The 13,607-nt window shown below is 41.3% G+C and overlaps 1 protein-coding gene across 1 annotated transcript; it reads left to right on the top strand.

Annotated features, from left to right (window-relative positions):
- The first annotated feature begins 556 nt into the window (after nucleotides 1-556).
- On the top strand, nucleotides 557-12,758 carry FUNDC1 (FUN14 domain containing 1). Its single transcript, XM_050333219.1, has 5 exons — nucleotides 557-615; nucleotides 2,652-2,808; nucleotides 4,627-4,702; nucleotides 10,403-10,531; nucleotides 12,119-12,758. The coding sequence occupies exons 1-5, from the start codon at nucleotides 585-587 to the stop codon at nucleotides 12,194-12,196; spliced, it is 471 nt and encodes a 156-aa protein (XP_050189176.1). The 5' UTR covers nucleotides 557-584; the 3' UTR covers nucleotides 12,197-12,758.
- Nucleotides 12,759-13,607: the final 849 nt, after the last annotated feature.

The raw sequence follows: 13,607 nt of genomic DNA, 5'->3' as shown, positions 1-13,607 counted from the left end.
TAGAGAGTGTCCAAAGGAGGGCAGCGGAGATGGTGAAGGGCCTTGAGGGGAAGCCGTGTGAGGAGCAGCTGAGGGCGCTTGGTGTGTTCAGCTGGAGGAGACTGAGGGGAGACCTCATTGCAGTCGCAACCTCTTTGTGAGGGGCAGGGGAGGGACAGGCACTGATCTCTGCTCTGTGGGGATCAGGGACGGGACGCGAGGGAATGGCCTGAAGATGCGTCAGGGGACGTTTATGTCGGCTATAAGGAAAAGGTTCTTCGCCCAGAGGGTGGCTGGGCGCTGGAACAGGCTCCCCGGGGAAGTGGTCACGGAGCACACGGAGCATTTGGACAACGCTCTGAGGCACACGGCGTGACCCCGTGGGGACCGTCCTGTGCAGGGCCAGCAGCCGGACCCGACGATCCTCGCGTGTCCCTCCCAACACGGCACATTCCCCGAGCTCCATCCCCCGCTCCCGCTCCCCTCGGCTCTCCCTGAGGGAACCCTCGCCCGTGGGGGGACGGCAGGCGGCGCATGCGCGGGGCGGCCGCGAGGGGGCGGCCCCGCGGCGGGCGGAGCGGCCGCCGCCTCAGCACCGGCCCAACATGGCGGCGCGGCGGCCCCGCTCCGCCTCAGGTCAGTGCCGGCCCCGGCCCGCCGGGACACGCGAGAGGCGGCGCGCCGGGCGCCCTTCCTTCCTCCCTTCCTTCCTTCCTCCCTCTCGGGGGTGGCGGGCAGCCCGCTCGCCGCTGCTGCGTCCCGGGGGCGGGATGGCGCGGGCTCTGCGCCTCCCCCATCAATGTGTGTGTGTGTGTCTGTGTGTGGGTATGTCTCCCCTCACGGCCGTGGCGCACCGGCCCCGCTATACCCCCGGCATCCCGCGGGATAAATCCCCTTTCCTGGGATTTAACTACTCAGCCCCCTTCCAGGCGGGCTCGGGGAGGACGCGGTGGGCCTCCGGCGGCGGCCGAGCGCTCCCGGGGCCGGGGGGATGCGGGGCCGGAGCCGGGAGCCCCCACGGCCGCCGCATCCCGCACCCTGCGGGGCTCCCCGGGCATCGCCGTGCGGCGCCTTCCGGCACCGGCACGGCTTGGTGAGCTTGGAGAGTGTCCATAACAGCGTGCCGCATGCAGGGGGTGTTTTTGATCAGCGCAGAAATGCTCCGGCGGTGTTATTTTCCACGCAACCTGTGCGCGTTTTGATTAGTATAGTATTAATTTGCAGAATTAGTATAGCTAACCGTCTGTGACAGCGTTTTGATGTTCTTCTCCGTTTAAAGAAGTTAAACGGATTGTTCTCCATACCTCAGGGAAAGAAAGGCCATTCAATAACAACTTTTTAGCACTGTGGGTCTTGCTCTTTATCTTTCAGTACTCAAGAACACTTAAGTGTTAATATAGTGAAATAATGCAAACTTTCATATGTATTTCTTGCACTCTTTGAACCTTTAATCCGTACTTGTAGTACCAGTTTAAAAAAGCTGCCAAAATTCTTAATAAAATGCTTATATCTGCAGTCTTACTTAATAATTTTGGGTAGTTCTTTAGCTGCTCTTCCTGAGCAATCTCCCACCATTATTGCTGAACTTACATTTCACCTTAAATATGTTTAACCAAAGGATTCCAATTCATGTATTTATGTCCCCAGAACATGACATGTTTTGAGATATTTTTCTTTAAAAATCTAAAACCAGCTGTTCCCTCTGATGTTTTGAGTATATGAGGTGTTCAGGGTCACTTAATCTGAAGTTGTGGGATGCCCATTTTGAAAACACTGACAGACTTGTCCTGCAAACCTGGAACTTAAGTCCCAGTGTCACCTGTTTTACCTGTTGTGTAGAAGGAAGAGAAGTGTCTGCTCTTGGGCTTGTTGGCATAGGGGGATGTTTGTCCCTCTGAGGGCTGGGAGTCCTCAATGTTTCCAAGTTTGGGTCTATCCAGGGGAGGGCTGTGTGCTCTCTCCTAAGTCAGAAATGTTCCACATTGATTATGATCATAAAAGCAGAGTTGTAGGAGGTCAGATGAGAGCCCAGCACCCTGTGCCTGAGAGGGATCAGCTGCAGGGTGAGCTCAGACAGACTGAACAGGGTGAGCAGGTACTGATGCCTTCTCAGGATGTTTGGAATGATTTTCAGCCCAACTCATTAGCTGTGGTTGTTGTCTTTGTGTCTGACAGCCCTCGGTGGGTTTTTGTTCTGTTTTAGTTTGGTTTCTTTTCCCTCTTTACATTTGCTCTGTTGTAATTTGGAGTCCACATCAGCTTTGGGTACGTACAGCCTCCTACAGCGAGCTGTTCCACAGGTTAGCCAGGCCAGGTGGAGGGAGAGGAGAGGAATACTGCTTTTCTTTGTGTTGAACTTGCCAGCTGGTAGTTCCATCTCATACCTCTTGGTTCCTGCACTTGAACAGGTTCCTGCTCACCTTTTCAGTGCCAGTTCACGGATTTTGTAGATTACACCTTCCCTATAGCCTCCTCCTTGCCTCGAAAGTTATGGCGTACCATCCCAAAATCCCTTGTTCTGTGAGCTGCTGGATCATGGGTAGCCTGTGCACTGCAGTTTAAACCATTGGATTAGCCAGTAAACTGGGTCTGGGGTTTTTACAGAGGTCGTTAATTTACCACGTAACTGAGAAAATAACTCCTTTCTTTCTTTGTCTTTTTTCCTTTTTCAGACCACGACAGTGACGATGACTCCTACGAAGTGCTGGATCTAACGGAGTACGCGCGGCGTCACCACTGGTGGAACCGGGTGTTTGGCCGGAATTCAGGACCGATTGTGGAAAAATACTCCGTGGCCACGCAGATTGTGATGGGCGGCGTGACTGGCTGGTGAGGGAGCTTCCCCTTCCATAACTGTCCTAGAGCTTTAGAAAATCCCTTCCCAAGGGTATTCCAGGCAGATAAATGTATCCTCTCTACCGGGATTTCCTTTAGCATTGATCAAGGTTATTCATGAGTGAACAATTCCTTAACTCATTACTCTGACTCATCGTTCTGGAGTGGTTTGTAATATTGGTAATACACCAGTTATCCAAGGGGACTCGTACTAGTTACTGTGGAAAGGATTTGGGAAAATGTCAGAGCTCTAAAAGTACAAGGAATAAACGGAAAATTACTGCGTATAGCTTTTATTTGTATGGAAAAGCTCATTTCCTTGCTAGTCAAGATTTAGAAACCTACATCATGGCTAAGACGTATTTTACAGGTAAAAGAAATGAAGGAAAAATAAAAGCTGGCAGAATACACTGTTAATTAAGAGCCCCATTTAATGGAGACAGTTTTCTCCTCTAAATTCAGCTGGAGCCATTCTGATCAAATTCACAGTCTGCTCTGATGTTAAGAGAGACACCACAGCATTTAGTTACACTAAAATAGTTAATGGGGAAAGCTAGACAGTAAAGATGAGAACTTAAACTGGAAAATGTGGCTACAGCCTCAGCAGCTGTGTCAAGGTATTTGTTATTTGTCAGAGGTATTTGAATGGTAATTGTCTATTCCAGTACTCTAAAAAAAGGCAATTTCAGTGAAAAGCACCATTGTGGTAGCACAGTGGCTTTTAAAGTGGCATTGTGCAAGAGTTGGAAGATTAAATACAACAATTTCATTTTTAGTCTATTTAGACTCAGTCCAGCTTTGAGCTGTGGAGATTTAGCTTTCAGCCTGATTTTCTTACTTTCTTCTGTAGCCTTAAAATTATTTTTAAAAGTTAGATGTATCCATGTAAATTTGGAAGCTTCTAGGGAATGGTTCATCTGGCATCCATAAAAACTGGCTTATTGAGTGATCTGGGAAGTGTATATTTCAATATCTGCAGATATCTCTGTGTACTGATGTTTATAAATATGATTTCACTGTTCATATGCGGCAGGGGGGAAATCCCCTCTGTGTGTGGGCCAGTGTTCAGACACCTGCAGAGTTGCCCAGGGAAGCTGTGGAACCATCAGCCTTGGAAACATTCCAGGCTCGCCCTGGGCAGCCTGGTTGGGCTTGGAGGTTGGATTGGACTCTGCAGCTGGCCCAGTTTTGGGAAGGTGGCTGGCCCAGGTGACCTCCAGAGGCCCCATCCTGCCCTATTGCTGTTCTGTGCTATCAGTCTCTGTTTGGTGTGGGAGGGTTTGGAGACTGAGAATGAGATAACTAATTTTCTGGTTGCCTTGATCCATTAAAAATAGACTGAGGCCATGTCCCAGTAGAGGGGCCTCGCCAAGTTTAACTCTTGTGGCAGGGATGTAACTTCTTTTTACCAAGATATTTAAGTAATGAGCTGTGTAGTTAATACAAATGATGGTATCATATGTTTACTTTCCATTTGACAACAGCCACAGTGGCTCTGTTACATTATTACATTGTGCTTTATTAACATGCTACAATTAATAGCAGCAAGATCTGGAGATCTCAAGCTTATTTTAAAGGGGCCATCAGCCAGCCAAGAACTAGCAACCGTTGCTCATGTTGACTTGCTTTAGACCTTGTTAATTAAACATTGCTTGTATTAAAGAATCTGAACTTTAAATTTAAAAATGTGAAATGCTTTGTTAAATGAAGGAATAGTAATAGTTGTAGTCAGGAATTGTGGAGTGTGGCATTTGTTCATCAGACAACTTCACTGGACTGGGTTCTTTTTGTTTTTTGTTTTGTTCCCCTAAGGTGTGCGGGATTTTTGTTCCAGAAAGTCGGAAAGCTTGCAGCAACTGCAGTAGGTGGTGGCTTTCTTCTGCTTCAAGTATGTAGCATTTCATGCTTTATAAGTTGGCAAATGTTATTTACTAAACAATAGGAAAAACACAGCTGTTGGGTAACTTTTAATTAGGAAGGCTTCTTATCTGCTTCATCTTTTCAGTCTTATCAGTCAAAACTTTACATTTCAGCTGGAATATTGTGTAGAAATGAGACATTTCTGAGAATCAGTGGTAAAATCAGAATCTACTCTGTCCTGTAAAATAGTTTGTAGTAAAACAAGAGAAACTGGTGCAGAAACTGAGGTACTGTATGTTATTCAATGTTGTCAGATATGAGGAACTGCCTCACAGAAAACCTGTGGTTAGGGAGAGTTTAATCTGTGTTTATTTAAATAGTTTTGAGAATTGCTTCAGAGCTTTAGAAGAAGTAGGCTGCCTTGGCAGTTGCTTGTGGAAGGCTTGCTCTGGTCCCAGTGTGAGCCACGTTTTTCTCTTTTCTCCCCATGCCATGTTCCATCTTTTGGGCCTCTGAAGCCTGGCGGATTCCTGGCAGCCTCGTTGCATTCCTCTCTGCTGGCTTTCAGCTTTAAAAGTTTGAATGATGTTATCTGGCATCACCATTTGCATTTTTCATCAGATATTGTGGTTGGAGGAGGACATATTTCCAAAAAAAAAAGCTTTAAATCAGGTGACACAACTTTAAGTGGAGGAGGATTTTACATATCCTCCTGTATGATGCCAGGTTTTTTCATGTCTTAATACCTGCGAGCTTCTCCTTTTTCCTCAAATTTTTCTGGAACAAGTAGATTGGTGCCTACTTAGGCTCAACAATATAATATTTTTTTTGAGATGGAATGTTAAAGATATAAATATTATTCTTTCCACCATCACCCTGGAGGGTTTCTGAAAGGAATATCCCACTTTTATTTCTCCTTTTGATTGTAGTGGCTGGTGCAGTCAAGCATTGATCAGGAAGGGTGGGGCAGAACCTCTGATTGCTGCTGTGTGAAGTACACACACTTCCTTCATGGTCATGTTCTCTACTGCTTTGGGGGTTGGTTTTGTGTGAGTTTTTCTTGTTTTAAACCCCATGCTAAACATCTCAATGAACTGCAGAGAGTCTGTGCTCTCTGAACTGTTTGGTTTGAGTTGTTTTCAACAAATATAAGGTGTGTTTTGTTTGAATTACTCAAAAGCAAGCATCAACAACAGTAAAAATTCAAAGAGAAATAGTTTTGATTTGAAACTTTGTAGCATTGGCATTTGTTCCACCTTTCCGTGGTGCACTGATGGCCTTTTTCAATCTCCTGGGAATCACTGGTTATTGTACCTAAACATCGGGAGGAACTTTACAAGGGTGTTGAATCTGAAATGGTTTATAATCACCCAGGTGTAAGTTTTTTGGCAAAATGCGTTGTGCCTGCAAATAAAGCAGTTATTATGGACTTCTTTAGCCCATAATTTGTGTTTTTAGATTACAAGGGAAGAATTAAATCTACAGTGGTTCCTAAAGTACTCACTCCTATCATTGACTTGAAGATCTGAACCTTTCTACCCATGCTTTGTTGGTCATAATTCTTTTAATGATAATTCTTTTCTAAGTCTGGCACCTAGACCTTGCTGCAGATGCCTCCCTTGGTACTGCTCACTGCAGGAACCTGGAAAGTTAAAACACCCCTTTTAGACAAAGGAGAACAGAAATTGCTCAAAACACGTTCCTTGTGCAGGATTTTTGCTTCTTGAGCTGTGAAGTTTGGGAGCTTTCCTGTACGTGCAGTAGGTTTGCCTTGCCTTTGAGTGTCTGATTTCTTGGCTGATCTCATTTATCCGAGAAGGAATATTATCCAAGAGGAAATATGAGTTGCATATTTTGATTGAATTGCCTGTATCTTAAGTGAGATCAGATTCTGTTGGAAGGAAATGAAGGAAATGCCTTGGTCTCTCCTTTAATTCAAAACATTTTGCATTTTAAAGCTGAGTCATAAATTCTATGGTGTAATTACATTTCTGTAGTCTTTAATTTTTTCATTTAAAGATCACACATTGTGATTCCATGAATGCGTGTTCGGTGCTTCCCCTGAGTGGGCAGAGGAGCATTTCAGCACATTACTAGAAAGTTCCTTTTTTTATCTGTAAACTTCTCTGAAGTTATAGGTCTCATTTCAACTGCTGATTGCAATATTGGCATTGTAATTACGTGCTAACACAGGAATAATAACTACAGAAGGCAGGATTCTTGGCTAAAGCCCATTCAGTGAAACATTCCGGTTTTAAAATTAAAAAAAATACATTTTCACTTCATTGCGTGATGACTTCATCTCAAGAAATCTAGTAGGAAAACTAAAAGCAATAAATTTTTGAGTGTCAGTTTGTACAAGAAGCAAAAAAGATTTTTCAGATTTCTGTAGGTTATCTAGAATTTAATACAGGTTAAATGAAAAGTAGTCTGAGGAAGAAAATAAAAAGGACCTTAAGAAATTTGCATAGCTTTTCAAAATTAAGATCTGTCATCACATCTTTGTGGTGGATATTTCAACAGCTTAATTTGATCAATTAACTATCCTTTTTATTGAAATAGGTGTAGCTCTTCAAGTATGCTGGTATAAGACCAATATCCATGTACTATATACTAAGGAAAATGTAACGAATTTCTCATAACAGGGGAGAGATTTTCCTTGTCTAACTTCCAGTTTATACAGCACAGTCTAGTGAAATTCTGAAGAGTAGGGAAGTGTGAACTCACATGGTTCTGTTACAGTGAATTAGTTAAAGACAATTGTTCTTAATGAGCACCTAATAGCTCTCTATTTTTAAAACCCTGTATCCTGAATAACAGTTTAACTGCTTTTTGCTCATCAGCCAAGATACCAATTACAGGTCTTTCTATTGTGTGTTGACTATTGTTTAATAATATAATTATATTTTTATTCAGTTACTTCACTGATATATTTTTCCTCAGCCCATTAATATGCCATTGATGAATTCTACTCAATTCTTCTTTAAATTATTTTATGACTGAGGAGAAGTAAATCTTTGAAAACAACATAAGAAACAAAATAAACTCTGAGATATCCTTGGCTCTGTCTTGTACAGGGATTTGTGGATGCTGTGCCACGATGATGGCCATGGAACCACAGAATGGTTCAGATTGGGAGGGACCTTTTGAAAGAAAAGACTTTTTGAAAAAATGGTGTTGGTTTTTTTCCAACAGTTCTGGGAGGTCTTGAACACAAATAAGTTTTACTAATGAGCTGTGAGAGAGATCTATGAGTGTAATATATATTATTCCATTATCATATAGGGAGATATTTCTGTATAACCCAAAAATCTACACCCCCATATGCCTCTTTACAAATATATGCAATTAATATGTATGGCTCTACAAGACTCTTTAATTAGTTTTAATTAGTTCTAAGTATGGAACTAATAATGGAATATTATTATTTTTAGTTTGTTACTGTAGGGCCTGGTTTTAAAAATAGTGGTAAACTTTTAAGAATTTGAATTTAGTTAAATTTACTGTTGTAAGCAAATATTTTTTATGATGTATTAGAGCCTTAAAATTGCAGTCTGTCTCTCCAGCACTGGATTTCAGTGGGATTATTTCTGCCCTTACATATGAAATTATGTAATTAGTGGGGCTGCAGCCAAAGTAGATATGACACAGGCTCTGACTGTTACTTCTAAAGTACAGGATTTTTTTTTCTTCTCAGTTATTAAATTTATATTCAAAACACTGTCCTGTGTTGCTTATTTTATAGGTGTGTGTATAAACACTCAAAGGTAGAATTTGGAATCCCTGCTACTCAGTTCAGGGAGAAAAGTAGTCATGTTTTTATTGTGTAAACTGGAGTTTTGATGCAAATGTAAGTTTGCTCTGCAGTAGTTACAAACAGAACTTAATTAAAAACTTCTGCCTCATCTTTGTGCTGTCTGGATAACTGAGCTAATTAAACTAGTCCTAATGAAATGTCTCTTTTAAAGTCCATTTGCATTTTACAACCCAGCAAACACATTAGCATTTCTTACATTGTGTTGGACTGGGCAGAGCAGTCTGCATTTAGCTTTCGGTTGTACGAGTCAGAAGGCCCCAGTTCACTGCCTGGGCCTTTTTGAAATTCTTGTGGTGATGTTCAATTCATAAAATAACAATTGCCCCAATCTGCAGCTCTTTATTTTCTCTCTGATACGTCATCCAGTGACTGGATGTGCCACCATTACAGCTTTCAAGCTGGTTTCATGTTTTCATGCTCTGCAGTCCTTGATGAGCTGTCCGTGCCCAGCACTAGTGCCCATGTGGATAAATGGTTTTACAATAGACAGGCAAAGTCAATTAATTTGTTATGTTCTGAGGTGTGAAGTAAAAGAGAGTTTGAAATATAGTCAGTTCATTTTGCATTTGTCCAGTGAATTGGTTTTCTTAAAACTTGCATAGAGATGAAACCAAGAAGTTGACTTTCTTACATAGATGGTGTTTTAGGAGCTTTGTTTTGAATTCAGGCAAAACCTGGCTGACACTTGTTTCATTTTATATTTTTTTATCCTGGATCATAAAATCCTTAATTTGGGGTGAAATATGTTGCTTAATTATTGTGACTGTTGTATTACAAACTAGATGGTCTCAGTTATTTGGTAGAAAAAACTATGTGAGAGTCAAGCTTCAGTGCCTGTAAGTGATGTGAAACATTTCTTTTTAGGCTAAACCTAGTAAATTGTGTATTTAAATATCTGTTCCACAAAAGTTCACAATCTGTGACTTTTATTTACCAGTTGAACAGTTTGCATAGGACACTGTTAGGTAAGTGAGGTGAATTTCCCAAACGTGACCTCAAGAAGGATCTGAGAAATCTCACTCTTTACAAGGAGTTTTTTGGATAGCAATCATTTATCTATAAATTTAGTGATTTATATCTATTTGTCCCAACAGTTAAAATGAGCAGTAATCCTTAGTTTTGATTTTTTTTTTTTAAGCTATGATCCTTTAAACATTTAAATATGTCTTTCTTCTGTGAATTGTCTAATGGAAATCGATGGGACATAACATCTTATCTTCTTCCAGGTTCAAATCTTAGTGAGAGAAATAAGAAGGGTTGGGATGATGGTTAAACATGATTAAATTATTGGGAATCTGAGTGTAAATTGGTATGAACCAGTCTCCCCAAATTTATCCATTTTGCTGATGTGACAGAACTTGAGCTGTACTCAGGCCATGTTATTTCTCTACTCAGTGGCTGTGTTTTGTAGAAAGCATGAAAATTCTTTTGTGTCAAATACCTTTTGTGGGACAGTTTAAATCACATAGGATAAAATAATAGCTTTTGGTGTTTCTAATGACGATTTTGATTAGCCCCAGATGCTCTGTCACAAATCAGAATTCCACGATTCTGAAGGAAGCTGAAACGAAACAGTTTTTTCATTATTGTCCTATAAACCCACTTTTCTTGGAAGTTACAGTAAATGCTGAAGGGAAAACAGTGTAAAGCTTTTATAACTAAAGAACAGAGAACTGGTAAAATTAACAAGAGTCTACTGAACTTTGCCATTGCCTGTTCTGATTTGAACTGATGTTATTGGGGAAAGGATCAGATTTTGAAGCAGAGAATCTGCTGAAATTGGAACAATATTTTTTTTCCTATATGTGTAATTAAAAAAAAAAATAAAAACAACTTTGTAGGCACTAAATACTGTATTTTGCCTCATGAAATGTGAACTTTGACTGTACTAACTGCCCTTAATTTTCCCAGATTGCTAGTCATAGTGGATATGTACAAGTTGACTGGAAGAGAGTTGAAAAAGATGTAAACAAAGCAAAAAAACAGTTAAAAAAGCGTGCAAATAAGGCAGCTCCTGAAATCAACACTCTAATTGAAGAGGTAAGTCTAAGGTCATGAACTGTTTCTTGCCAGCCAGTTTTTCTTACCTTCCCCTGCGGGTGATGTTGAGCTCAAGGTGCAGCTACAAAACTGGAGGGCATCAGAAACAGCCTGGCTGTACATTTTGTTAAAAGTTGTCAGCTTCTGCTCTCTTTTGTTCATTTAGCTTTCTGTTTTGGTCACTCTTAAGGATGACACACAGAGTTCCTGCATTTCTGCAGCTCCTGTGGCTTGGGGGCTGCCCCTGGCTTTGCCATTTGGTCCGTGCAGGCTCTTGGTGAGTGACAGAGCCAGCAAGGTCACAGCGGGGTGGAAATTTCAGGTGTGGTTAAAACATGGTAACTACAAAGAAAAAAAAAACCCAAATCTTCTTAGACTGCTGATAATGAAATTACCTGGCTGGTCAAGAATGACTTTTCTGGAGAAAAGCTATAACTACTTTGTAACTAGAGTTGAGATTTTATCTCATTTTTATACAGTTTGAAGGGTATCTGTCTGCAGGATCTGTCAGTTACATTCTGGGTTGAGAAGAGGGAGCTCTGACACTGATCCTCTGTCACTGGGGCTGTTCCATCCTGTCCTGTGAAGACTTTCATTTAATCGATTTTGTGGCTTTTTCTTTCTTTTTTTTTTTTTAAGAAAGCCTGTTTTTACATACTTTCACATTCCATATGTGCAATATGAGTTTCTGTCTCCACAGCTGAATCCCGACTGGGAACGTGCTGCAGACAATGAAACAGCAGCTCTGTAATTCATGAGTTTTGACATCTCAGGTTTAACTTGTAAGGAGTTGCACATAGGTTGATAAAAATTACCTTAAGTTTTAGTGTGAATATGAACTGAAAGCTCAAGAGAGATGGTTTTCTGGCTTCTGTATCCCAAATAGCTTGACATGCCCTTCCCCATTGCCCTGCAGAAATGGGTGGGACAGGATGGGGGGTTTGGGTTTCCTTTGTGGTTTTTTTTGTCCTCTCACATTATATTACTTTCTTCTGTGTATTAGTGGCCAATTTGAAGTGGAGGATGTATCAAATGTTTGATACAATATGTTATAGTCTCTGCTGTTACTTCATTAAATACTGTACACCAATGTCATCACACATAAGTGGTTTTTTTCTAGGATTAAGTTGTTAGGAAATTGGCTCATAATGGAGTGAAGTGTACTTCTTTTCCAGTGATCTAGCCTTCCAAAAATCAGTATTTTTTTAAAAAACATTTGTCATGTGATTGCAATTGAAGTCATGGTGGTTCTCATGCTTTTTTTGCCAAGGGAGATTGTAAAACATCTTTCTTGTTTTTATCAAAGCAAGAGTGGTATTGGCATGGAATTGATACAACAATTCCTCTGTATTTTGACTTTTTAAAGGCTCATTCTATTTTAAATATGTTGTTAAAACAGCTGAGAGTCAGTTTGCACTCCACTGGTGCCAGCAGGTGCCTCCTTGTTTTATATGGTTTTAAACACGTTGCTTCCCCCTGCACCTCCCTCCATAATGTTCCTGTTTGCAGGCAGCTGTGATAAGTGTTAAATCCTACATGTCAGCCACATTTAACTCTGTCCTTTACAAATACTGCTTTTGTTCTCAGTCCACAGAGTTTATCAAACAGAACATCGTGGTGTCCAGTGGGTTTGTTGGAGGCTTTTTGCTGGGCCTGGCGTCGTAAGGACCTGAACCATCCCTTCCCGATGGGATCCGAGCCGGCAGAGAACGGTTGTGGTGACACGCTGTGTGAGAGCAGTGTGGGTCACTGGGCCTGCAGAGCAAGACAAGTGGACTAGCTAGACAACTTGGAAGCTTTCACATTTCAGGCTTTTGCCTCTTGAAGCTTGGCAAAACTAGGATTTGCTGAAAAACTCTGCAGTGTGCTCATTATAGCAATTTCTGGGCAAAACTGGTTCATCTTCATCATGACTGTTTTTATCTATGGCCTTTCAAGATCTAGCATTTTTTAAAATGTTATTCTTGGAATATAGCTGTGTAGCCATACTGTAAGAATGAAAGCTCCATTTCTATGTTTTCAGTTGAATGTTGTTTATTTAAAGAGTATTTTTCTTCATGCTGTAGTAGGTAGGATCACTGACTACATACTGTATATGACATTGTAGTTTCAGCCTCATGGCTGCCCATCTTCTTTAGAAGTCACTGCAATAATTATCAATCTGTAATACCTTTTTACAGAGTATTAAATAACAAAGAACCATGAGCTTATTAAAGGTGAAAATTAACTTTGACTCTGGCCTTTGTGTACACAGAAAGTCAAGTCTCTCAGTTTACAGCCTGCAGGCACCTGGTGCCAGCGTTTGCAGAGACAGGTTTTTAAGGTGGGTTTAGTAGTTTGTTACTAAGTTATTCTAATTTTTCTGCATTTCAAACTTGTGGACCTTTCAGAATTTCTACCCAAGGAGGAGTTTGCTCTACCCTGATTTCTCTGGTTTGTGCTGTACCTGCAGGTTAATGTGAACTGGAGTCTCTCCTACACAGGTTCTGTTGGGTTCCTGTTCATGTGTATCAACAACAGTGATTTCATTAGCACCGGGTGGATGGATGGGTGGGACCTTGGGATGCACAGGACACGGGGTGTTTGACATAATAACCTACTAAATACTTAGATTTGTGCATCTCTGGGCTTCAGAGACCTGTATTACGTGTTGGCCTCATCTGTGTGTGCTTGTGGCCAAGGTGAGCATGATACGAAGCATGTCATGCACATCTCTGAGGTTGAAGGCTTTAATTAATCCTGTTTAAGGCTTTTGAAAATATATCTTTACACACACATACCCACCAAACCAACCCTCCAAAACCAAGGTAGATAAATGGCCATAAATAACACATTAGCATCCTAAATATTTTGTATCAAGATAAATATCTAAAGCTTTGTCAACCCAGTTGTTGCAGTTTATTGAAAATGGGAAGCCCGAAGAGGAATATGCCTGCTGGGTTACCTGGGATTTAGAGCAAAACTAAGAAAGATGAAAATGTTAAGATGTTAAAGTCTTTGCCTTTGTGTTCAGCCCAAGGGATAATGGGAAACAAGTCAGCTTTTTTCTGCTGATGAAGCTCATGGATTTTTGGCA

The sequence above is a fragment of the Myiozetetes cayanensis genome, unplaced genomic scaffold (assembly GCF_022539395.1).
Source record: "Myiozetetes cayanensis isolate MyiCay16 unplaced genomic scaffold, myiCay2020 scf5-8, whole genome shotgun sequence".
Lineage (NCBI taxonomy): Eukaryota > Metazoa > Chordata > Aves > Passeriformes > Tyrannidae > Myiozetetes > Myiozetetes cayanensis.
The sequence above is the reverse complement of the archived record's forward strand: the minus strand, read 5'-3'. Positions and strand labels throughout refer to the sequence as shown.